General features: G+C 42.3%; 1 protein-coding gene and 2 long non-coding RNA genes across 31 annotated transcripts in view; 2 read left to right on the forward strand and 1 right to left on the reverse strand.

The window, feature by feature from the left end:
- Positions 1-25,387, reverse strand: part of NRXN3 (neurexin 3) — a 1,202,656-nt gene that overhangs the window by 653,326 nt on the left and 523,943 nt on the right. For 16 of the 27 annotated variants that reach the window (XM_083730638.1, XM_083730640.1, XM_083730625.1 and 13 more), the window contains 4 exons: positions 17,826-18,207; positions 17,323-17,513; positions 15,044-15,217; positions 7,399-7,425 (listed from right to left, as the gene is read on the reverse strand). In XM_083730638.1, the coding sequence (XP_083586764.1) occupies positions 7,399-7,425; positions 15,044-15,217; positions 17,323-17,513; positions 17,826-18,207 (774 nt within the window). The remainder of the gene's footprint in view (positions 1-7,398; positions 7,426-15,043; positions 15,218-17,322; positions 17,514-17,825; positions 18,208-25,387) is intronic. The other 11 variants (XM_083730619.1, XM_083730616.1, XM_083730611.1 and 8 more) reach the window with 1 other exon arrangement.
- Positions 2,478-14,786, forward strand: LOC310844743. Of its 3 annotated transcripts, none has more exons than XR_014564290.1 (5): positions 2,478-2,600; positions 7,406-7,471; positions 8,064-8,171; positions 13,070-14,231; positions 14,269-14,786. It is a non-coding gene; the product is annotated as an uncharacterized lncRNA (long non-coding RNA). The 3 variants fall into 3 exon arrangements; XR_014564291.1 differs by adding an exon at positions 2,962-3,129 and having other exon boundaries at positions 2,507-2,600; positions 13,070-14,786; XR_014564289.1 differs by having other exon boundaries at positions 13,070-14,786.
- Positions 9,510-11,809, forward strand: LOC310845002. The gene is made up of 2 exons (XR_014564411.1): positions 9,510-9,838; positions 9,954-11,809. It is a non-coding gene; the product is annotated as an uncharacterized lncRNA (long non-coding RNA).

A 25,387-nucleotide genomic window follows, 5' to 3' on the forward strand; every position in this document is an offset into this window, starting at 1 on the left:
TTGCCTCCTTTACTGGATCTCAGTTCCTGGCATTTGATCCATCCTTTCCCCTGTGCAAACTATTCTTCAGCCAAGGGCAAAGAAAATTCATCAAGTGATGAGTTCAGATGGGACAATGAGATGAACTTTACTCGTTGACATTCTGCTTCTTACAGGGCTGTGAAGAAGCAGAGGAGTTCCGACAGTGGTGAGGAAAACTAAACCTGACTTCCCAGGCCTAACCCCTCACCTGGTTCACACATGCAAGTAAAACCACTTGACTATTTTTCATTTGACACCTGACAGCTCATTGGGTAAACTGACTCCACTGAACAGCAACAATGCTGGGGTGAAGTTCAATGAGCTAAGGCCCAAGAACAAGTTCTTTTTGAGGGGGGATGTTCAGGAATGTTCCCCTCAAAAAAGAGGCGAACCTGATTAAAATCCAAGCTGGAGGATACTTCAGAGTTTACCCCTCCTTTGAAGAGGTGCCCCACATGAAAAAGTCCATCCCACAAGGGACCCGCTTAGCTAAAGTCTGCTTGACAAGGGGATGCCTTTTGTCCCCCAGCCCAGGAAAAGCCATAGCTTGATGACAGAACATATGCCAGGTTCCAGGTTCAAGCCCCAGCATCTCCAGGTATGGCTGTGAACAATTTCCTTCCTGAAGCTGCTAGTCACTGTAGTGAATACTAAACTGGATGGGTGAAGGCTCTGACACAATATAAGGCAGCTCCCTATGTTCCAGTGTTCCTCAAGGGCATCACTTCAAAGCAACCTCATAGCAAAGCAACAAAAATGGGAAACATGTTGTCCTGCTGTGCTTGAAAACATCCGCCTTTTGCATGCAAGTGCCTGGGAAACACGACTGGTTTCACTTTAAGCCTCTCTGTGTATGGCTATCTAGCTTGCATCCTTCTGTTCAGATAGGCAACAGGCTGGCCTGAGTGGCATCAGCAGGATGGGAGTGGTTCAGGATATTAACGCACCAGGGGCAGGGGGAGATACAAACCCAGAGCTTCTGTCAGGATTTGAGCTGCTGTGTAACAAGCCTCAGGAACACCTGGAGGCAATGGCAGTGTTACCATCTGCCCAGCTGCAACGGCAGTGCTACCATCTTACAAACACAGTGCCTGTGAGTGATTTCATCTAATGAGATGGGCTATGACAGCAGCAAAAAAAGGAGGCTCCAGGCTTACAGGAGAAGCAGCTTTTGGATTTTACCACTTTTACCATTTTGCCGCTTTTCACAAACAACACACCTGTTTCTCTTTTATGGGGGAATACTTTGTTTGATTGAACTCAAAGCAGGCATTCTCTGGCTGGATTCTATTGACATGAGCATTTTCTCCATGGCTCCTCTACTAGGGAGTTAACGGCGACATTCATACACACTGACACCACTGACCAAGTGGAAGCAGTGTCCAAAGATAATCTAAACGAGACTCCACCTCAGATTCATCCTACTAAATCAGCTTTCCTTCTAGTACCTTGCAAGTTATAATTTCACAACTCAATGGGATTTAAGGGAGGATTATGTGAGGTGGGCTGGGGAGTAAAGATGGCATAAGCTCATATGGACTATGGGCTTCTCCAAGCAACCTGTTTATGGAGCATTCATTCTAATTTGCTTGTGCAAAGCTTATGCCGAGGTTAAACTATGTTAGGTCTCTATTGAGCTTTTGTTCTGATTTAAGTGTAACTTATGCTAGGGAAACATAGTACTTTAATACACCAACTCTGCAAACTTAAAATTAAATCCACATGGCCTTTATTTTATTTAAGAAGTTGGATGCATAATTTAATTAAGTAGTAGCAACTATTGCCAGCTGGTTCACTTCAACTAAATTCTTCTCAGAGAAAACCCATTGAATTAAGTCAGGCTTCCTCAAACTCAGCCCTCCAGATGTTTTGAGACTACAGCTCCCATCATCCCTGACCACTGGTCCTGTTAGCTAGGGATCATGGGAGTTGTAGGGCAAAAACATCTGGAGGGCCGAGTTTGAGGAAGCCTGAAATAAGTGAACCTAAATGAGGGCTCATCCACACCTCCCTTTGTCCTGTGATTTCTTCTGTGACATCTAGGCACAGGTCCTGCAGCTTTCCCCAAGAAAACCCACTGTTTACCACTGAATTGGAACAAATGGCCAATCCACAGAAAACTCAATTCTTGTTTGCTCTGGTCCAGCAGTAAACAGTGGGAAATAAACAGTGGGTTTTCTTTTTTTTTTTCCTGTCCCAGGGACTACAAGATGGGTCAGAGCCACCTTTCTAAGGCTGAAGCCTTTTAACTTCCAACAGTAAATACAAACTGGCTCAGCTTTATTTAGTTACAGCCAGTTTGATGGACAGAAGTTGAGCTTCTGGATCATTGTGCTCACTTCACCTCTTTGGCATTCCCCAAGGAAGTTTCACATGAGGACTAGACTTCTTGTGGAGAATTTTTCTTCTGCTATTTCTGTTCCTCGCTGATGTCATAATTCCCCTGCCTGTGACAGTAGACTCTTGGCCATGGCAAGGGGGATGTCACAGGGAATGAGGATTATGGAGGAGAAAGCAAGAGGAGCCCACCAGGGCTTTAGATGCCAAAGAAGTCTGTTTTCATGCACATGACCCGTCAGGTAACAGCTGAGGGCAGAAGCAATGGAGATAGGATACATAATTTATGTGCACAGGGAATGAGAATTGGCACTGAGTAACATCTTTCTCAAGCTCTCCACAAGGTGTCATAAGGTTCATTTCTATTCATGGCATTTCTGGTGCCATTTAACAAGATCCTGCCTGCTTAATAAAGCTTTAAAATCTTAACGCTTAATTGTGCAATCACCGGTATAGATTTCAGATGAGTCTGTTTATAGGTTTTAATTTATGAAAAGAGTGTTTGGTTGTTATCATTTAAATCCATCCAACCAATCTCTCTCCCCCACCTCTGCCTCCAAATCTCTTTCTTTCTGTTTAAGGGGATTTTCTTTCACATTTTAGGAAAAACGAACTGGCTCTCCCCCAACACAAATGAAGTAGAAAATAATAACCAGTGAAAGATTGTCAGCCTAGAATAGCGGGCATTTACTGCACAGTTGTCGGTCTATACCGATTATCCCTACAAAAGTATGTGCACTTGATAGGAGAAGTGACTCTGCGCATTAATTGGTATGTTATCAACCCAAATCAGCAAATGAAACTTTTTCACCACCTCTCCTGGCCCAGAAAAGCCTCGCCTATTCATTATTACCTCTTATACAGGTATAGGCTGTTTTCAAAATTGCACAAGAGGAAGGTAGCTTGTTCAGTGGATTGTCGTATTTACCTCATCTCTCAGCAGCACCCCCCCCAAAAAAAAGCCTCTCCAAAAGGTGAAGCAGACCTGCATGTGAACTGTGTCTTCTAGGTCTCCAATCTGTGTTTAGGGGAAATTATCTAAAAGTGGGTGGAGTTCCTCCACCTGATTCTGGCCTTTCCCCTCTGCCTCATAGCAGGCATGGATGACACAGTGCACAATATTTGGTCAGTACCCACCTTGATCTCTGAAGGGAGAATCTTTTTGGGAGGTAGTGTGTGTTGAAAGGAGAGAGAAGGGTAAGGGAAAGGTCCATTGCACAAACTCACTTTCCACTCTCATATCAACGGATGCAACCCTATAAAAATATGGTGTCCCTTGCACTTTCTAAAGATTGGGAAAATGTAAATAATAGGGATGGAGCATGCAGTGGTGGAGGAGGCCACTAGGGCGCCTAGGGCAGTGCGCTCAGGGGTGGGGGGGAGCCACCCATAGGGGTAGGGTGCACCGCAGGGCCTCCAGAGTCTGCCTACCTCCTCCCACTCAGCCGCCCCACAGCTGGGGGAAGGGAGGCAGCGGGAGGACCGTTTGGGCAGAGCAGGTGCCTGTGCACGCCCAAGCCACCACGTCTCTCCCAGGAGAGATGCATGGCTCAGGCACGCTGCAGGCCCAGTGGTGAGTGCCGCCCGGCATTTTGTCACCCCCCTCAGTGGTGACACACGGGGCGGTCCGCACCCACCGCACCCCCTCCCTCGGCCCGGGAGTGTGACTCAGCAGTCTATGAGTGCATTTGATTGTTATGCAATGTGATGATAAGGAGGAAGGAAGCACAAGTGTCTTCCAACATATAAGGAAAGTTAAGTTCATGCCTTTGGTTGACCAAAGATGCAAACTTTGATGGACAGGGCCAAGGCAAACTAAAAGGTTTGGGGGTTTTAATTAACACTTACTATATAACTTAACTGGCTTTGTTTGCCTTAAGTAAAATTAGCAGATACCCAGAACTTATTTGCTACATAATGCTGTGATCAGGGGCGGATTTTGGTAATCATTTGTAATATGGCGCCCTATGCAAAGTCAAAAATTGGCACACCCAAGTGGCACATAAATTTCTAATTATCTTTAAATGTTTTAATAGTTTTTTATTGATAATTTTATTGTTTCTTGTAAATCACTTAAGGGATTTTATTGCAATCAAGTGATATATACATTTTGTTAAATAAATAAATGTGACTGGTCCAAAAAAAGTAGTGCCATAATTCAAAAGCAGTGTTTTTTTTGCCCTTGATGACATCATAACATACTCAGATTTGGGCAGCACACAGAACTGTGTTGTCAGCCAAAATGTGACTCCTGGCTGGTTGGACTCAAGAAGGAGAAAGAAGACCTAAAAGGAACACCCCTGTAAGGGAAGGTAATTCCAGATCCCAGTTGTATTTTTCAACATTCAAACTTGGTGGTTTGACTTCCAAATAAGCAAGAATAGAATGAGGCAGGTCATTATACAAGCTTATGAGCATTTATCAAAATCAGGCTGTCCTCAGGTGGGTAGATGAAACTAAAGGTGTTTGTTTCAAAATGTCTAGTTATGATTCCCCAGATAAAACTTCAGATTTCTCCCTCTATTCAACAAAATGATACATACCTGCCTTTTTCTGCTCCCTTTCCCCTCACAACGCTCAATAACAGTTTTGCATAGGCCATGCCTGTAAAAGGATGAGTAAGCTGGGATGCCCCTCCCATGGCAAAGTGAACCGCATAAAAGGGAATATGTCTGGATCTTATAATTGCAAGGAAAGCAAAGAGGGGAGTTAAGTGTGTGAGAAAAAGGAGATGTGTACAACACTCATCAGAAGTGAAAACAGGAAAGGAAGGAAGGAAGGAAGGAAGGAAGGAAGGAAGGAAGGAAGGAAGGAAGGAAGGAAGGAAGGAAGGAAATTAAAATGAGGAGTGTTAGAAAGGTATAGTGGGCAAGTCTTTCTCCACCAGACCTCCCCATCGTCCAGGTCACAGCAGCACAGAAAACAGCCCCTCAGATCTCAAGGGAGTTTCAAGTTTCCACGTGGACTCAGATATCCAAACCTATACAGCAAAGATTGGTTTCCTGAAATTAAGGTACCTCTGCATGACACTGTCTGGCACTCAGAATGACTCAGAAGAAGAAGAAAAACATTTCCTCTATTTTATAGGAAAGAGGTGAGGGTCCTAAAACAGCGTAATGGAAATTTGTAAATGTTCTGAAGGGCAGTGGTCTTGACAGCAGGTATTGTGTAGGGTTTTTGAATGTGAAGCCTATATAACAGCTCAGATGTAACTGACCAATTAGGTCAAGTTGCAGCTCTGAGGACTACCTCATGCAATACCCATTTCAGACACAGAGCATACTTACACATCGGAAATAGCATATAGCCTGTGTGTAGATCATTATCTATGTCCATCGCAAACAGATAAATCATTGCATGGACACAAGATGGGAAGATCTGGGAATCTGGCCAAACGTGGCTTTTTGGCACATGTTCTGAAACCAAATATGTATTTCTTGGAATCTGTTACTTTCATGTTAGCAGCATCACTCATCATGTCAGAACCAGGGAAATGAAAGAGATTCTTTTCTTCGACAGTCCTTTTCAACATCATGGGGACTTTCTTGGCATCCCAATATCTCTCTCTTTTTCTCCATCATTTAGTAGGATTGTATTTTTTTCTTGATTTTATTGTCTTAACTCCCTGTCAACTGCTTCGACAAAGCAGTGTATAATTATTAGTAATAGTAATAATTTTGTTGCATTTTATGATTATTATCCTGCTTCATCTTTGGTTAAAAATTATTTTAGCATATTAGATTTAATTACTTCCATCATTGTATCTCTTGGGTTTCCTTATATTGCTATTTTCTTTGCTGTACATTTCCCCCCCTGCCCGACTTTTCCTGGAAAATTGTTAGTTGTCTAGACTTTTGTGTCATCTCTATCAAGTCTTTTAATATGATTAATCAAAATGGTACCTGGATAAGGTCAAGTATAATCTAAATTATGCCTTTTGGTTTCAATACATACACAAGGATCTTCATGCTTGCCAGTCTTCATGTGTGTTTATCTAGAGAAAATATGTTTGATGCACCCTAGGAGAGTCTTAATGAAAATCTTAGGTGAACATGAAAAACTTGCCCTTCCCACCCTTATCTTTAAGTTTTTCCAAAACCCATTCCAACAGAAGAAACCCAGTTTTTGATTCTGTTTACCATCTCAGCACAGCAATTACAGAAGGTTTCTGGTGTTAGCATTTAAACATCTTAGGAACAACTTTTGGCTTCATTCATTAGCCACCAACATTAAATTACCTTCTTTACTTTGCTTTTCCTCTGATTTTAGTTAATGAAATCCATCTTGCCCAGCTCCAGTCTCCTGCAGTCCATTCTACTCTTCAACTTTGGACTTTCCTCCATCCACAACATTCAGTGTCTTTGTTACCCAACATGCATTGATAACTGTGTATGGTATGACATCACTAGATTCCTCTTTAAGAAGCTGGGCACAAACTTTTTACAGTGCCTGCCAATGGCTATTTCATCCAATGCAGACTTTGCCATCCTGCTGCCCTCTAAATATTTTGTACTACACCTCCTATCAGTCCCAGCCTGTCTGGGAGGTGTAGTTCAAAATGTCTGGAGGGCACCAGATTGTTGAAAGCTGATCTAATGCATGGAACAGCACAAAGAGGTCACATTTCACCCACTTCTCTACTGTATAGACTGGACTATAAACTTCTCAGTCCTCCAAAGGACTGATTCACATTTTTATTTCGGTAACCAGACATCCAGTGCCATATTTTGTTATGTTAACCCCTTATTTCAGGAAATCAAGCTGTGCAGTTATGGATACTCTTAGAGTGAGATACAGTCAAACCTCTTAAGCTACCCCAAACCATACCCAGATATTTCTCCCCCAAATCCTTGCCACCCCATTCTCCAACCTAGCAGGTTGTGGAATGCTTGCTGTACCCATTAGGCTTAGAGATGTGACTGCATCAAATAATAATAATAATAATAATAATAATAATAATAATAATTAAAAGGCTCTAAAGGTTACATTAAAAGGCATCTTTCAGTCCAAACTGGCAATGGAAACAAAAACCTTCTCTACCTTGCAGGTCAGCTTTGGTCAACTCAACTTTGTTAGCAAAAGAATGGAAAAAAGCGAAAACAATAAACCAGAGGTTAGTAAAATGGCAGATAAAACCGGGGTAACATCACTAAAAAGAAACAAACAAAAAACAACTGGAATAACCAGCACAGCCCTTATGCACACTTAAGAGATTTGGGAGGGGTGACGCCACCAAAGACAACACACAGACACATCAGGAGAGAGGCAGCCATAAGGGCCTCAGTCCATCACTACCTGAACAACATCAATCCAAAACAGCAGACAACATAGCACAGACTAGGGTGCGGGGAGAGTAGACACATTTCAGAAGCACAGAACATCAGATGGAACATTAACGGCACATGATTCACCAATATTCATAAATGAAGCAGCAAACAATAGTATTTCATTTCCTGCGAGGAGCCTCCCTATTCCCCAAGAAAAGCCTAGAGTCAATCGGAATCAAATTAAGTCAATATGGCTGCCAGTGAACCAATCTGGGTATTTCCCTCTGTGATATGCACACCCAGAATGGAAAGACAAAAGACTCCTTCCTCAGATCACCTCTCCTCACTGGGTTTTATCACTATGAGTTTTTATTTCTTTGTATTTTAAAAGCAAGATAGACAGTCCCATGTAAATGGCAACATTTTCTCCCTTGTAAGATAGCACAATCACCAATTGTGGAAGATGACTTCATCTACGGGCCCCTGCTTACGGAATCCACTGTGTTCTGGAGGAAGTGAACATGATGGCGGTCACTGAATATGCAGGTGAATGTTGCCCTGTCCACTTTCATATGTTCTGAATCCTACTCTGTTCCTAGATGGTAAAGTGGCAGCTGCCGCTAGGAAGATCTTTGCTCACCTGTCAACTGTACCTTTTCCTGGGTGTAACGAGAAAGTTTACGATGTAGAGATATTTCCTTAGTATTAAGAAATTGGTAGCTTCAAGGGTTCTAATGTGCCTGCCCATTATTGACATCAGATGACTCCATTCCCGCTGCCCCCCCCCCCCACTTCTGCAATTGAGCCTAACTGAAACCAGGCACAATTCAAAATGCTGGTAATCACCTTAAAATCCCTAAATAGTTTGGGCCCAGGAAACTAAAAGGACCACCTGTTCTAAGATGATCCTTCTTCTCATTGGGATCTGCTGAGAGGACCTTGCTTGTACTGTAACTACAAAGGAATATTTCTCCCATGCCTTCCACCACTGTAACATTTAACACTTTTAACAGCCAATAGAGAGCAATCTTCATAATTATTAAAAACTTGTTGCTGTGACGATATATGAAAACCTTGAAATGGCAATTACTTCTCCTTTGAAACTATTCTCTCTCCATCTCTTGACCAACACAATTATGGTAAGTATATTGATGAATATTTTAAAGGGACTTTTGAAAATGAAAGAGAAATATAGCATTCTCCCCACCTCCATAACTTCTTCCTTTTCCATTTAGCCCAATGATCAAATCAGTGGTATAGAGTCAAAAATACATTCTCTTATGATCTCTTAAATCTAAATTGCAAAACTGGGGGGGGGGGGTGTCTCCATCCTCAAAAAGACTTCTGTGCATTTTCACAAGATCTAGTCAACATGGTTCCCTCCAGAGGTTGCTGGACTCCAAATCCCAACAGCCCCAGCCAACATGGCCAATGTGGACTAGCTTTGCCTCTCCCCTCTCCCCTCTCCCCAGCAATTGCCATTTCAGTCACCTTCCAACTGGTGAAAGATAAGGGGGACTTTTTGTATCTACAGAGACTTTGTGCATTTTAAAACCCCTGGAAAATCATGGATCTAACATATGTAGGGAGCTTCCATGGATATGCAAAGCTCCCTGCTTCAGAAAGTCACCTTGCATGAGTGAAGAGGATGAGAGAACTGCAACACCACCATAATATACTGTATATCTTAGATAATATAGTGTTATCAATATCTGCATCCACACTTTAATATTGGGCACAATAATGGTGGTGTTCTGGAGAAAGTCAATGTTCTTTGTTGGGTTATGATGATTGAGTAAAAAATGGGGGGTTGGTTTCTCATAGCTACCCTTTGTGACTCATGACTTTGTTGCTCTGAGAACAAATCATATCTCTGGGCAGGCTGTATTTGCCGAAGTACAGTTTGTGCATTAAAGACTGGAGGGTGGTCACAATGGAGATGGTAGTGATGGTGGAAAGGCAACAAAGGATGACAAAAGAATGAAGTCATAAACAAGCAGTAGACATGGAGACTGACTCTCTCTCTCTCTCTCTCTCTCTCTCTCTCTCTCTCTCTCTCACACACACACACACACACACACACACGAGTTACTCATTACAGAAAGTCTTAGTTCATTGCAGTTTTTGTTCAGGATATCATCTAAAAGTGGCTTCATTCAATGCTACATTTGCTAGGGGATTATCAGCTGTTAAAACCAATGTCCATGGACTCAGTAAGTTGCACTTGACCCGTCAGATCAACAGAGGAGGGCTGGGTGGGTGCTTTCTTGTTTATTTTGAAGAGAAGAAAGATCTCGTCTTCTAAGCTTTTTTTCTTCCATTTTAAAGGTAATATTATTCTTGCCAGCAAGAAGATTGATTCCATTCCTTCCAAGGGCCCCAACTACAAATGTCAGCACAATCCCATGCAAGGTGCTCATTTCTCAACAGAGCTGTAGAGTCCTGAACTCAAAAGATCCAGGCGGTAACTGGGTGGTTAGTTCTAGCTTGAATTTTAAGATCTTGCTTTCTCTTGTGTTACTGAAGTATTCCAAATAGACATTTGAGGATGGTTGAAAGCTGGTAGCTCAGTGACAGAGCACCTTTTTTGTAGGCAGATGGGTCCATGTTCAACCCACAGCAGCTCCAGGTAGGACTGGAAATGTCCCCTTGAGAGCCACTGCCAGTCAGTGCATTCAGTATTGAGCCAGGTAAACTAGTGGTCTGACTTGGCTTAAGGAAGCTTCCTATGTTCTGCTGTAATTTGATTTCTAATTTCTCTGTTATTTGTCAATATGGGGACAATTGTGCATGGTGGTGCCTGTACATTTTGTGAATTTTTATCTGGGCAAAGAAAAGGTTTATTGAGCATCTTAACTCTGAAATAGCTAACTTGAAGAAGCCAAATTTGTTAGCACCAAATTTGTTTCATGCCTTCCCCAGATACATGTATGTGGCCTCTTCACAGTGTATGCTTTGCATTGACAGGAAGATCTGGTTTTCCCAGCAGACATTTAGATGCTTTTTGTTTGTTTTTAAGTAGCAATATCTGACTTGTGGCTTCCAATTATGTTGCTATTTTGTGCATTATTTATTGTTCTTATCCAGCTCCTTCAGACTTTCCTGTTAGCAACAGATATGGTTGCTGTCATTTCCTGCTGGTTTTCTATGTTGTGATAGCTTTTTGCATTTCACCTGTAGTATTTTATTTTAGGAGTTGAATGTTTTTATCTGATTTACTTATGTGAGATGCCTGGGGTGCATCTCAATGAAGAAAGTCAGGATCTAAGTTATTAAAATACTTATGTATATACATAAATGAAATGGGTCCAGCTTCCCCCCTCTTGTTTCCAGATAAAATAGTGATTCCAGCAGCCCCTATGGCCCCAAATGAAGGGCTGCAACTCAACGGCAAAGCATCCACATTGCCTGGTCCCAGGTTCAATCCCCAAAATTTGCAGGTAGAGCTGGGAGAGAGACTTCATTCTGAAACCTTGCAAAAGGATTGCTAGTCAGTGTAGATGCTGCTTTTATGGGTGTGTTGACTCCCCTAAATCTCTTGGTCAAATGGGTGCTGAGTCTAACGGGCGTTGGAGTTTAATCAGTGCTTGGTGTATTACGATGGGCTGCCAAGCACTGAATTTAGCAGTGTCAAAGTATAGGCCCAACCAGTTTTTCCCATGTGCAGGAAGCTGCCTGGGAGAAGGTAGGCCATTAGCAGGGAACAAGGTCAGAGAGATGGGCTATCAACAAAGGAAAGACTCTGAGCCAACCAGAGAGTGGGAGAAGCCTCTTCCTGAGCTCTGAGATAGTAAACAGAGACAAAAGGAGAGCAGAAGGTTTAGGATTTTGAGGGCACGGGGAACTGTCCATCTGCTAAATGCAGTGAGCTGGGGAGGGGGTGTTGGAGCACAATGTGGGCTCCCAGCCATGAGAGAAACAGGACCCTCTTGAGTGTGATAATTTGATCCCCACCCTTGTAAGTTCAGGTTGTATATATATCATAAAGACACCACAGTCTCTGCTGTGCATCATTCACAAAAGGAAACATAGACCTTGGAAGAGTGCATTTGAAATCCCTGGCATCTCATACCATTTGGCTTGGACACTACTGGGCTGGATGAATTCTGCATAAGGCAGGTTCCTATGTTCCTACAATAAACTGCTGGTCAAGCAATCTTCTTTGCTATAACCGCTTCTGCTAATATGGTGTGCCTGTTGTGACCAAGTCATTTTCTTATGCGGCTGAGAGTGCTCAGGTTTTTATATAACTAATGCCAAGAATGTTATGATTTGATACAGCCTTTCTGCCTTAAATGCCACTCGTGACGATTATGTCATCCCACAGCTGAATACCTAAGGGCTGTGTGATAACCACCAGCTAAGGCTTGGATTCCTCACAGCTGGATGCAACAAAGCCCTTGGCTTTGCTAAAATACCTTTACAGGAGCATCTGAGCTGCCTGCAAAGCACTGATCAAATATTTAACAGGATAAGGAAGTAGCTGCCAAAAGCTTCTGTGTCAACTGCTGAAAAAAAGGCATTGTACAATGAATTCAAATCCAAAGGACCATCCACAAACTCAGTTCTTCCTGAATTTATATCTCAAATTTTCAGCTAAAGATTTAAACCCAGGCTGGCCTATGCACAACATTCCTCTAAAATGTCCTTTCCCCCCATAGTACTGGATCTGACAATTTATGCATTAGGCGGTGATTTTTCCTCATCTATGCTGTCACCTTCACTAGCAGTTCTCTTTATTCTTTAAGATTCAGTGTAATATTACTGAGCAGAGCTTAAAAGACACAAGGAGCAATCTTATACGGAATCAGATCAATGGTCCATCTACTACACTCTATTCACATCGGTCTTCCCCAACCTCCAGGTATTTTGGGCTGTAAGTCCCACTGCCCCTGATCATTTGCCATGCTGGCTGAGCCTGATGGAAGATGTAGTCCAAAACGTCAGATTGGGGTAAGCTGATCCGTGCTGACTGGTGGGGGTCCAAGGCAAAGGTCTTTCCCAAAGTTGTTGCTTGAAACTTTTGAATTGAAGTTGTCCCTGACTGAACCTGAGACCTCATATATGTAAAAACAAGCATTCCACCTCCATGAACTCTGCCACTTTGAGCTGTGCTTGTCTTTTTAAATATGGTTAACATCAATTAAAAAGGAAATTGGGCAACCAAGAGGATATCTGAAATCCTCCCAGTGCCAGAAAGTTAAGTAATCAGTCTCCCATAAAATTATATATATTTAAGAATATTAAACACTCATTGTGAGCAGCCAGAAGCTATTCTAAGACTCTTACAGGGACCCATCTCTCAAAAGAAAATGTTGTGAGCCACTAAAAGGATTGTTTAAAAAGCCTAAGTGCAAAAGGGGGCCTCTTCTAAACATAAAAGCAATGTCCAACATCACACGAATGGCTATGATTATATTTCCCTTTCTTTCTCCTCCCACCAGCACGTCCCTGAGTCCCCATGTGCCCTTAAGGTCTCCCAACACTCTAGAAACTGCAGTGGGGGAGAAGAGAGGGAAACTCAAGTTATGCAAGTGGAAGTCCACTGTGTAAGTGGACTGACACCACCGGATGTCACCCAAAGTGTATTTTCTTTTTTCTGAAGACTCAGCAATGGCAGTGATGTTCTGTTTCTCTGAGAGATTATCTCCTACCTGCCTTCTTCACAAGCCTTTGTCAGTTCAAGGACAAGTGTTTTCACAAAAACCTTATCACCCAGATTTCTCTTTCTATACCATTCTATATCAAAACACGGCACAAAAAGACACTGTCTCAAAGCAGCATGTCATTTATTCCAAAATCATATAAAATTTGAGACTGCTGATGGGGAGCACAGTCAATCTGGCCATGGGATCCACAGACTCTCAGAAAGGCCAGTGGGAGATTACCCAAAACATACAGGAACAGACCAGTAAAATAATGGTGAGACATAGAAAAAGTATAATTTGGCACTCTATAGAATATGAAAGGCAACTGTGTGCTGTACGGCAACTTGTGGAGTCCAATGCAGGATTCAAGAACTTTTGATTATACCAGATTATAAAATCCTGGCATGCAGAGAGATTTAAAAGGGTAGGAAAAACTGAATAATCAGGGAAGTAATGTTCAAGACCTCTTTTCTTTTACTCCCTGTCATTGCTCTCTTTGACCAACTCACAGTGCAGAAGCATTTCCAGCTGTCGCCCTGTAATAGACACAATGTGTGAATTGATCCCAGGGATGTGATGTAAAAGAGAACTTGGTCTCAAAGAGTGACAATGTCTTTGCTAAGGAGGCTATCGAAAGCTTGATGCTCAGGTGCAGATCTGGACTGTGGCATATGACTATACCCTAGCAGTTAATCAGAGCTGGAGTGGTGGCAGTAGGGGCCAGCATGGGAGGGTCGAGCCACCCTTCAGAAACCAGCTTCACTGCAGCTTACTTGTGCAACAGTGGAGCAGGACAGCGGGAAGGTTGCGGTTCTGCAGACACACTGGTGGGAGCATGGATTGGATTGGTTCTGCTGGTGTGCCTCCATAGTACTGACTTCAGCACTGCCTTGAGCCAGTACCACCCAGGTGAGCTGCAGCAATGTCGTGTCAGGAGGACAGCTCCACCCCAGCACACGTGCTGCTACTTCATGATGGGAAATAAAACACACCAGTTGATGTTTATGTGTGTTGTATGATCTCAATTTCTATGTGGATTGCTTTTGTGTTGGGGACCTCCTAAATGTTTGTGCGTCTTCCATTCTGGAGAGACACACAACATGAATGTCAGGGGACTGCCATCGGAACAGGAGAGGGAGTCAGGGGGATACAGAAAGCCTCCGAGGCTTCTGGGGAGCAGCTCCTCGTCCAGCAGTGGGGAAAGCCACACCTCCAGTGGAGCAGAGGGGGAAGGGGGCAGCCAAGTGAGGGGAGGGCTCAAAGATGCTACTGAGAGCCCAAGCGCCTCACCTAGCCCGGCTGGACACGAGCCAGACACGCTGTTTCCATCACCCAGCTTGCGCAGAGGGGTGAAATGTAAGGAAAGGAGGCAGAGATTTGGGGTGTCTAAGTTCTTATGTTGGGGGAGAAACTGGAAGGGGCCACTCCCAGAATCTGGAAGTGACTAAGATGGACATGAACTTTGTGGTTCTGCACTGTAAATAGTTTGCACCAATAAAACCTGTAAAAGACAGGTCAGAGTCCTGCCTGGTTACTCATGAGCAACCACCAAAAAGGAAAGCTACATTACAACATGGAGTGTTTCACAGTCACCCTCATTTCTTTTGCACACCCAAGCTGGTTACAATCATGGAGGCTGAATGTGTATGGCGATGGTGGAGGAATGTCACAACGAGCATCTATGGAGGAAATATGTGGTGGCGATGCAAAGAGCAGCATGGAGGTAGGGAGGGCTGTGTGAGAAGGAATGGCATTTTAGGTAGGCTGTACCTTCACATCCACGCTCAATCTGCCCGCTGCGGTGAAGAGCATCGTTAATAAGATCTGGCAGGCGCCCGTTCAAGTCCACTGATGCCAGGCAGCCTTGAAACCCATCACGAGATGCTACCAACTTGGGGAGGTTGCTGTACATTCCTTGAACCAGGCCAGCAATGTAAAGATCACCTGGAGGGAACCAAGTAACAGGACAAAGGAAAAGGTTAAGGCAAACAGTGGAGTTATGGGGTTGCATCCAATGCGTTCTGCTCACTCAAGGGGACTTCCTCTCACACTCCTCTCCCCACATGAACTGGTGACTGTGGGGGAGAGGAAGGGGAAGGGAATGCCTGTTTTGCAAGTGGAACAGCAACACAGGATATAACCCACAGTGTGCCCAGCACTTAGGATGTATTCAGACATGGGGAGTATAGGGTTTGTTTTACTGATTATAATAATATAACAGTGTCCCATTATTGAATGTTCTTTTCACACAGCAGTGCCTGTTGCTTTGTGGAACTGTGACTTTTTGACCAATACACCACCGTGTTGCACCAAATTGCTCCCAAGGATGTATCAGCTCTTCCATTAACAAACCCTCTTGGATCCACTTGTTGAGAGTTGTGGTTTCCCTGCCAAAGCAGCTTTGTGTGTGAGACCAGGAGAGGCAGCCTTGTGCAGGCTCCCCAAGCACCTTTCATGATATTGAAACGAGCACTCTGGGCATGTCAACTTCAGCACCTTTGGCCCTGGAAAGTGTTTCTTCTTAAGTTTCCTAAATGAACAGCAAAACATGCACCAGCGAAAAGATAGAGGGAAGAGCTGCCCACAGAAGAACAGCCTGCTGATTTGATTTTCTTCTTGGTAGTGGTGCCTGCCCTGTGGAATGCCCTCCCATCAGATGTCAAGGCAAAAACAACTATCTTACTTTTAAAATACATCTGAAGGCAGCCCTGTTTGGGGATGTTTTTACTGTTTAATGCTGTATTGTGTTTTAATATTCGGTTGGGAGCAGCCCAGAGTGGCTGGGGAAACCCAGCCAGATGGGCGGGGTATAAATAAATTATTAGTAGTAGTAGTTGTTGTAGTAGTAGTATAAATGACTGTCTGTTATAGAAATAGGGAGCGGTTTTACTCAACGTATAAGTCTAGGAAGGAAAATGCAAAATATGAATCAAGACAACTTTCAACATATACCCAAATTTATGTACACTAAATACAACCGTAACAGTTTTAGCCATATCTACATGGCCTGAAAGACCCACTGGAGGACAGGACACACATTGGTGAGGGGGGAAAACTCATGACAGAGAGACTCATGAAAGTCTAGCCCAGTGGAAAAGTTCTAAGGTCCTTATATTTGTTCATTTTAAAAGACTGAGGCTTGGATTTTGAAAACTCATCACATGTAAAACCTGTTCTTGAATTAGAGCATTTCAGACTGCAGATGGGAGATCACACAATTCACTGCTCTCCCATATAAAATCTGCCTTACAAGTAGATGCCAGAGTAAAGGGGGTTTCACCCGTTAGCATTTAGGAATGGAAGAATTCATTTTAAATGGATTTATACACAGAATATGGTAGTTCCAACCTGTTTGTGTTTTGTCCATACTGAGTTGCCTCTTGTATCAATGAATTCAAATTACAATAAAGGAGATTTATGTGCTGGTTACTTTGGGTAACCTGGAGTGTATATGTGTATAATGCACATGTAATATTATACGTATAATAATGTGTACAATATATAGTAACTGTTTGTATCTTTAGCGGAACACAAAAACCTTGCTTCTCATTTAGATCAAGAAATGAGATGAAAATTAGAAGAAGAAGAAATCCATGTGGATAAACTCAAAAATGATTCTTTTCAGAAAATTGCATCCCTACTAGTAATGTATGTGTAGAGCGCTGTGTGGTATGAAGTTGCGTGTGTGTGTCTTCTTGAGGAATTTCTTCTTTGGGAATTCCAGTAGGAACTAACCTAGTCTGCACCTCTTGGACCAATATGCAGATAAGAATTTAGCTGCCCTCCAAGTTTCACAGTGCACAAGGCAAGGTTCGGATGCAGTTCTCATCTCAAAAAAATACTTATCAAAATACAGTGATAAGAAATGCATATGAAAAGTACTGTCCATTCCAAATAGCACCTGGCTTTTAAATGTGGGAGGTCTCTCCAAGACCTACCACCTAATTTGTTTTTGTCTGGAATTGCCAAGGATTAAACCTGGTGCAAAATGGTGCATCATGAATACAAAGAATATATTTTACCTGATCTGGTAAGATCCAGTTACTTACCCTTAAGGTCAAGGTTTTTGGCACCATTGATGACCTGAGTAACAACCCTGGTGTCCACTTTTAGGCTGTGGGTGTTGCTGTTGTCTCGGGAGATGACTACATTGTGCCACTGGTTGTCATTCAAAGGACGGTCACTATTGCCTTTGATGACATTAGGTCCATTCCCAAGGTCAAACACGTAGTGTATATACCTGCAAATAACACAAGTGCCTACTCAGAAGAAAGCCCAGAATGAAAATAAGTTAATGGCTAAGACACAAAAAAGGATTCAAAACATCTGCAACAGTCTGCTCTAATTTTCTAACCAAAATTTGGGATGGTCTTAATGAGTTGTCCATGATCAAAGAGCACAATAAGAAGCTTCATCAGGACAGGTCATATGTTATCCAACTTACCTTCCCAAGAGAAAGAAGAATATGAATTTATAGTCAGACTTGTGACGGCACAATTGCCTACATGGATTGACCAACCTACTCCCAGAGACAACATAATATCTTACTTACCCCTTGACCAGCTCAACTGCAATGAAATCATTTCCATCACCACTGTTGAAAAGGATGAAGCCATCAGCAGAGGTTGTCTTGAACTGGAAGAAGAGGTGCATGGAGGTGTAGGCCTGCAAAGTTGCCAAGCTCAAGTAGCTGCTCTTGGTCTTGAAGGTGACAGGGTCCGCAATGATGTTGCGCAGCCCAAAGCGGGCTTTCAGTTCACAGTAATCAATGTCACCATTCTTGCACAAGTCAATGTAGAGAAGGCCATTGAACATGAGGCTCTGGAGGTGGCCAATGAAGCTGGAGGGAATGACAGAGATATAACGCTTCTCTGTCATTATCCCAGTCTCAATATTGTGGAATTCCAAGCGGGTGTGGTCACCAACCATAGTACCTGAGGATCAGAAAACAGTAAATAAAGCTGAAAAAAAAGTTCTGCAGCTAATAGGACTGGTAATATGAGGCCTGCCTCCAAGGTATTACTCTTGGTTAAGGTTTCCAATACAGTACTAATGACAATTTTCTGTTCTTGCCTCTGTACTATGAAATGTCCTTCCCTTTTCCATACATGAAGCAGCCACCATCAGTTGCTTCAGGCATCTTGTAAAGAAATATATTTTTTCTCCAGGCTTTCCCTAACACATAAGATCAGACCTGGCTTTATGTGTTTCAACTCCCTGAATTTGTGTTTAATGCGGTTTTTTATGCTTCCATGTGCTCTTATATTAATGCTTTATTAGTTTTATGAGGTATTTTTTGCTTTAATTATTTTATTTGTTTTGTACTGTGCACCACTTAAGAGATTTTAAAGAAATTATTAGATGCTATGTAAATACTTTTAAAGGGGAGGAAATAAGTTATAATGTAGTGTGCATGTTACTGCTGCCAATGATCTCCTTTCCCTTTACTCTTGGTGGGGGAAAAGTTTTGCAAACTGGATGAAAGACCTGAGTACTGGGTTGCCTATTCCACACAGCCCAAACAAGGTTGGAAATAAGTCTCCCAGGGCTTGTTATAGAGATAACCTCAATGAAAGCCTGGGCAAGCTTAAAAGTGCAATGGAATCTCGTCAGCACTCCATATATCTATCACCTGCTGTAACTACTAGAACCAGAAAGCCACTATTTTTAATGAGCATTAAAAAATCAAGTTTACAAATTAAAATGTTTTGTGTGGTGAATGCCCCAATCTATAATGTGCTCCTGCATTTACATTAACCTCCACAAATATCCAACAATACTCCTTTAAACTTTAGAAATGACATGTTAATGACAGCTCAGCCAATTCTTGAAATTTGCATTGGAAAAACCTGTGTATGTTTTGCCATCACAATCCACTATTTATTACTTGAGCTGAAGTGCTACACTGTATGCTGTGTGATGTTATCATGCTTTTAAAAACAGCATACGTACTCCCAATAATATATAGTAATAATATAAGCCCATGGCATTGTATGGGAAGGCTAATACCTGTGTTCCACAGGAAAGTCTAGCATCACTTAGTTCCTTCCTGGTTCTTATTACAGTGGTACCTCGGGTTAAGTACTTAATTCATTCCAGAGGTCTGTTTTTAACCTGAAACTGTTCTTAACCTGAAGCACCACTTTAGCTAATGGGGCCTCCTGCTGCCGCTGTGCCGCCAGAGAATGATTTCTGTTCTCATCCTGAAGCAAAGTTCTTTTTTAAAAAAATAATTTTTATTAACTGGCCAATCACATCAAATTAAATCACATCGTATAAATTCCAAATTACAAAGCCAATTTTTAAAAATTTTGTTGGGGGAACCCATACTTCAAGATCCAAAGGGGGATTCAGATCATCTTCTTATTACTGTGTTAATGTCCAAATCAGTCCCAATCAGTCCAAACAAAGTTCATAATTCTATCCAGTCTTATCTTGGTGTTGCCACATCATATCTTGTTCATATAATTTATCTTTTTCCTTTACGATCTCTTCTGTTAGTCTCCTTAAGCCGATAGCAAGTATAATATTCCTGTGTGGATTTCCCGTTCCTCCACTAAGTCCAGATGGTTTCCATATATCTCCTTCGTAGATAACATCACTCTTTCCATCGTAAATTTTGGCATTTGTCGCTCTTAAGTCCCACCGAGAAGTTGATTCACGATATGGAAACAACTCTATTTCTCTCTTTCTCCTCCCAGACCCAAGAGCTCCAACAATGCCTCCCAAGATGGCGACGGCAAACTGCATCACTCCAAAACTCTTAGCTTTCCAGCTTCATCTTGAAACATTGCTTTGGATCGAAAGTTTATCTCCACACAGCCTTAAATCCACAGCTTAAGTCCTTAATTTCTGACTCATTAGGGGAGGGGATTCTTGTTAAAGCACATAGAAAAAGGAAAGGCAGGTTTTCCCCCCCTCAGTCATTTGTCGTACCGTATCTTGACATATCTTCTCATATTTTATTCTTGTTTTGTTATCAGAGATCTCTTCTGTCAGCAGTCTTTACTCCCTTTTTTCCTTGATGCATGTGCAATTAATCTCATCCAAATTGTTTCTTTTAAAGATCATTGCAACCAGCGGCGCGAATCAGGGACGGCATCTAGGAGTGCCGAAAATCCCACAGGAGGGCTTTGTGCCTAGTGCCCCCATCCCCACAAATTTGGGGGTGGTATAGGGCACAGCAGGCAAGGGCCGTCCCCACCACAATCCTGGTGGGGTTAAGGAGGCTCATTACCCCCATCATAGCCTCCAAATTACCTCGTGGAAAGAAGCTTTAATCACATTGATACCTAAACTAGAAACTGAAAAGACCCAGCTCAAGAACTACCGCCCCATCTCACTCCTAAATGTGGATTACAAAATTTTTGCAGACATTTTGGCAAGTAGGTTTAAAAAAGTGCTTAATGAAGTGATCCATAAGGACCAGGCTGGCTTTCTCCCTGGTAGGCATTTGTTTGGCAACACAAGAAACATTATTGATATTTTGGAACTTTTACAAACAAAGCTTAACACTAGAGCGGTGCTAATCTTCATTGATGCGGAGAAAGCCTTTGACAACATTTCCTGGATGTTTATGAAGAAAAATTTGGAAGGGATGGGAGTGGGGCGGGGGTTTGAAAATGGAATAGAAGCAATATATTCAGAACAAAAAGCGAAATTGATAGTAAACAATGTGGTGACAGAGGAGTTTAAAATTGAAAAAGGGACACGGCAGGGGTGCCCCCTATCCCCCCTATTGTTTATTTCAGTTCTGGAGGTGCTATTGAACTTGATTAGAAAGGACCGGTTGGTACAGGGAATTGAGGTCGGTGTGAAACAATATAAATTGAAAGCATTTGCAGATGACCTGGTATTAACATTGCAGGAGCCTGTCTCTAGTACTAAAAGAGTGTTAGAATTAATTTCGGATTTTGGTCGGGTGGCGGGATTTAAGTTGAATAAGCAAAAAACAAAAGTTCTAGCAAAAAATTTGACAACTACAGAAACAGATGAGTTTGTGAAAGAAACAGAATTAAATGTGGTTAAAAAGGTAAAATACCTAGGGGTGTATCTGACCTCCAAAAATTTGAATCTGTTTAAAGACAACTACGAGAAATGTTGGTCAGAAATCAAAAGAGATCTGGAAACGTGGTCAAGATTGAAACTTTCCTTGTTGGGCCGAATAGCAGCTATAAAGATGAACGTTTTGCCAAAAATGTTATTTTTGTTTCAGACCCTACAGATCGTGAACAAGGTGGAATGCTTTGGAAGGTGGCAGAAGGATATCTCTAAGTTTGTTTGGCAGGGCAAAAAGCCCCGAATAAAGTTTAAGATATTAACTGATGCGAAAGAAAGAGGGGGATTTGCCCTGCCAGACTTGAGGTTATATTATGAATCTGCAGCCTTCTGCTGGTTGAAAGATTGGATCTTACTGGAAAACACTGATGTCCTAGATCTGGAAGGGTTTGACAATGCTTTTGGGTGGCATGCATATTTGTGGTATGACAAGGTTAAAGTGCACAAACTGTTTAAAAACCACATTGTCAGGAGAGCAATTTTAATGGTCTGGACAAAATATAAAGACTTATTGGAGAGTAAGACTCCGAGGTGGCTCTCACCGGTGGAGGCCAAGGCACGTAAGAGACCTAATATGGAAGCCAATTGGCCTAAATATGGGGAAATTATTGAAAAGACTGGAGACAATTGGAGGTTGCAGAGCTTGGAAAAACTAAAAAACAAGGTGCGAGATTGGTTGCATTATGCACAAATTCAAGAGGTCTTTAAAGTAGATAAGAAGGTTGGATTCCAGGTGGAAAAATCGAAACTAGAGACAGAATTGTTAGAACCAAAAAGTAAACTACTTTCGAGAATGTATAACCTGCTGCTTAAATGGAATACTCAGGATGAGACAGTCAAATCCGCCATGATAAAGTGGGCGCAGGATTTGGGGCATAACATTATGTTTGAAGACTGGGAAAGGTTATGGAACACCGGAATGAAATTTACGGCATGTAGTGCCTTGAAGGAAAACATTATGAAAATGATATACCGGTGGTACATGACCCCAGTCAAGCTTGCTAAGATATATCACCTGTCTGATAATAAATGTTGGAAATGTAAGGAGGCGGAAGGGACATTCTTTCACCTCTGGTGGACCTGCCCGAAGGTGAAGGCCTTCTGGGAAATGATTCATAATGAACTAAAAAAGGTACTTAGATTTACCCTACCTAAGAAACCAGAGGCCTTCCTCTTGGGCATGGTGGACCAGAGAGTGCTTAAGAAGGACAGAACTTTTTTTATGTATGCTACTACAGCAGCAAGGATCCTGATTGCAAAACATTGGAAGACACAAGATTTACCCACACTGGAGGAATGGCACACGCAGTTGATGGACTACATGGAACTGGCCGAAATGACTGGCAGAATCTGAGACTTGGGAGAAGAAATAATCGAGGAGGACTGGAAAAAATTTAAGGACTATTTGGAAAAACATTATAAGTTGTATGAATGTTAAAAAACGCACCTTTTAGGAAATTCTAGCTTCAGTAATGTTAAACTAAAGAAATGGAAATTAAGGTACAAGAAGTTAGAGATCGAATAATGAAACAACTTTATTGTGTTAAAATGAAAACGTACATGATTTGGGTTACAATATATTTGAAATTGGGTAACATGATAAAATGAAAGATACAACAAGTATTGAAACAAGTTAACAAATTGCTGACATTATGTATCACAGAGAATGCAGGGTTGGGAGGACGCGGGGAAGTCCAGTAGATTTGGAAAAAAGAACAAGAAAACTTGTAACTTTCTTTCTCTACTTTTACAATATGCTCTTTATTCTTTTTTCTGTATTTCATAAAACTAATAAAAAATATTATTAAAAAAAAACAAATTACCTCGTGTGGGTCGGAGAGATGTTATTGTCAGCCATCTTCCGATGCGCCACCTAGTGGGCCCCCCCTGAAGCAAAGTTCTTAACCCAAGGTACTATTTCTGGGTTAGCGGAGTCTGTAACCTGAAGCATATGTAACCTGAAGCATATGTAACCCAAGGTACCACTGTATTGTTGAACCAAGGTTTGGCTTAGTGTACCATCTGATCAAGGACTCAAGGCTGAAAGCTTTTGCTCTGCTAAGTGTACCTGCTTTACATATTGGGCTCATAATGGTTTGGTTCAGGTAGCTTGATCAGTACAGAACTTGAATGGATGGCTCTGGGTGTTTCTTTCTCTTTAAGGCATGTCTCCCAACTACAACCGAGAGACTGAACTCAGGACTGTAAAGGACATTTTTCAGCTGCCAAACTGTTGCTTGCTGGGCAAACATTGAGCTACTAAGAGATATGGAATACCAGACTTTGGGGAGTCAGTAAGCAAAGGGAAGATAAGGCCTGGATTAGCAGATGGCTGGTGGATTTTGGGAAAGTAGGGCCAGGCTCATATCTCCACACAGCTCCTTGGGCCAGCCACTACAATGCTGTTCCGGTGTTTAATCTGAATGAATGATGGGGTAAGCAGGACAGCGTGAAGCAAGCCTCATCCCCACTGATGTCTGGCATAACTGGCATTAATCTGAGGGAATTGCTTTTTGCAGGGACAGGAACCCAGAATGACATTAGGTACAACTGAGGCAGCCCCCTTCAAGCACAGGCCAATCACATCTTGGGCCAGGGAGTGCACCATCATAAAGGGAGCAGGACTTGCCACATACATTCCTGCTGGCCTCTTCATGTGTCCAACCTGAATGCCTGAAAAGGGCTTATTTCTCAGCCCGCCTTACAGGTTTGCTGAGAGTATAAAATTTTTCTCCTTGGAGGAAAGGTGCAGGGCCAGCACAGCCATTAGGTGGGCTGAGGGAATTGCCTCAGACAGCAGAAGCTCCTAAGGCAGCACCGTGGCAGATACCTTGCCTGCCCTGCCACCTCCACCACTGCCCAAAGTCATGTGAAATCTTGCACAATTTCAGTGTGATCTCACTTGAAATTGGGATGCAGAGGCAGCAGGGCGGCACATCCTGTTTTCGTTTCAGGAGGCAAAATAGGATGTGCAGCCACTGGAAGGGTGGGATATGAATGAATGGTCTTCCATGTTACAGACTTCTCCAAAGACCCGTCTAACATTTTGGAATGTGCCATGCTCCACAATGGAGTGAAAGACAGGGATCAAGAGTTCGCTGGGACTGCCAACTCCCTACAAAACTCAGCCTAACTTAAAGTAACTTATTGCTGTATAGCAGGGGTGTCCAACAGGTCAATCACTATCTACTGGTCAATAGTGGGGTCCATGGTAGATCGCGGTCAACTGGGGGACCCTGACCCCCCCCAAAAAGCTGAACAACTTTGGCTCCCTAAAAAAAGCTCAGCAACTTTACAACTTTGGTCAATCTCATGAGTAGATCACTGCCAGTTTTTTATATATAGTGGGTGTAGATCAAAGTGTCTTGAAAGTTGGACATGCCTGCTGTATAGAATCAGATCTTACAGATGCAAACAATTCAAAAACACTTTAGAAATAAATTGCCCTGCTTCCCAGTCTGAGGATTGTCAATTAAATTATCAAGGGCAAGGGGATGAAGAGAGGGAGGGAGGGAGGAAAGAAATGTGATGACGAAGTCATAAGAATGATAATGTGCTCGAGAGTCATCCTGCTGCTTTTTGCAAGCAGAAATAGCTTTACCCTACTGTCTGATGTTATTTTGGTTATCATTTGGTCCTGCTCAGTGATGTGGCAGGGGGTAAGGCAGAAGAAAGCAAATGGATAAAGCAGCCTCATTAACTTCAGATGGCAAATTACCTCTCAGTTTGGGCATAGCATGTCTCTATGCTGGTCTTTAATTATTTGCTTCTAGAAAAGCTCTAATTAAATTACTTCAACAGTATTCACACAAACACACTCACAAAACTATACGGCTTCATTGTTAGATGCTAGAGTGGAGTGAAAATTTTACAGGATAATTCCCCCCCCCCAAATAATATTTATTTTTTTTCCACTCCCCTAGCAAAATATTATCCACACTGTTCTGCAAGGGTAAAATTTATTTATTTATTTATTTATTTATTTATTTATTTATTTATTTAGATTTCTTACTTACCATTCACCCAGAGAAGGTCACAACAAATTTTAGGAAACCA

This window comes from Podarcis gaigeae (assembly GCF_964106915.1).
Source record: "Podarcis gaigeae genome assembly, chromosome: 1".
In the NCBI taxonomy this organism is placed as follows: domain Eukaryota; kingdom Metazoa; phylum Chordata; class Lepidosauria; order Squamata; family Lacertidae; genus Podarcis; species Podarcis gaigeae.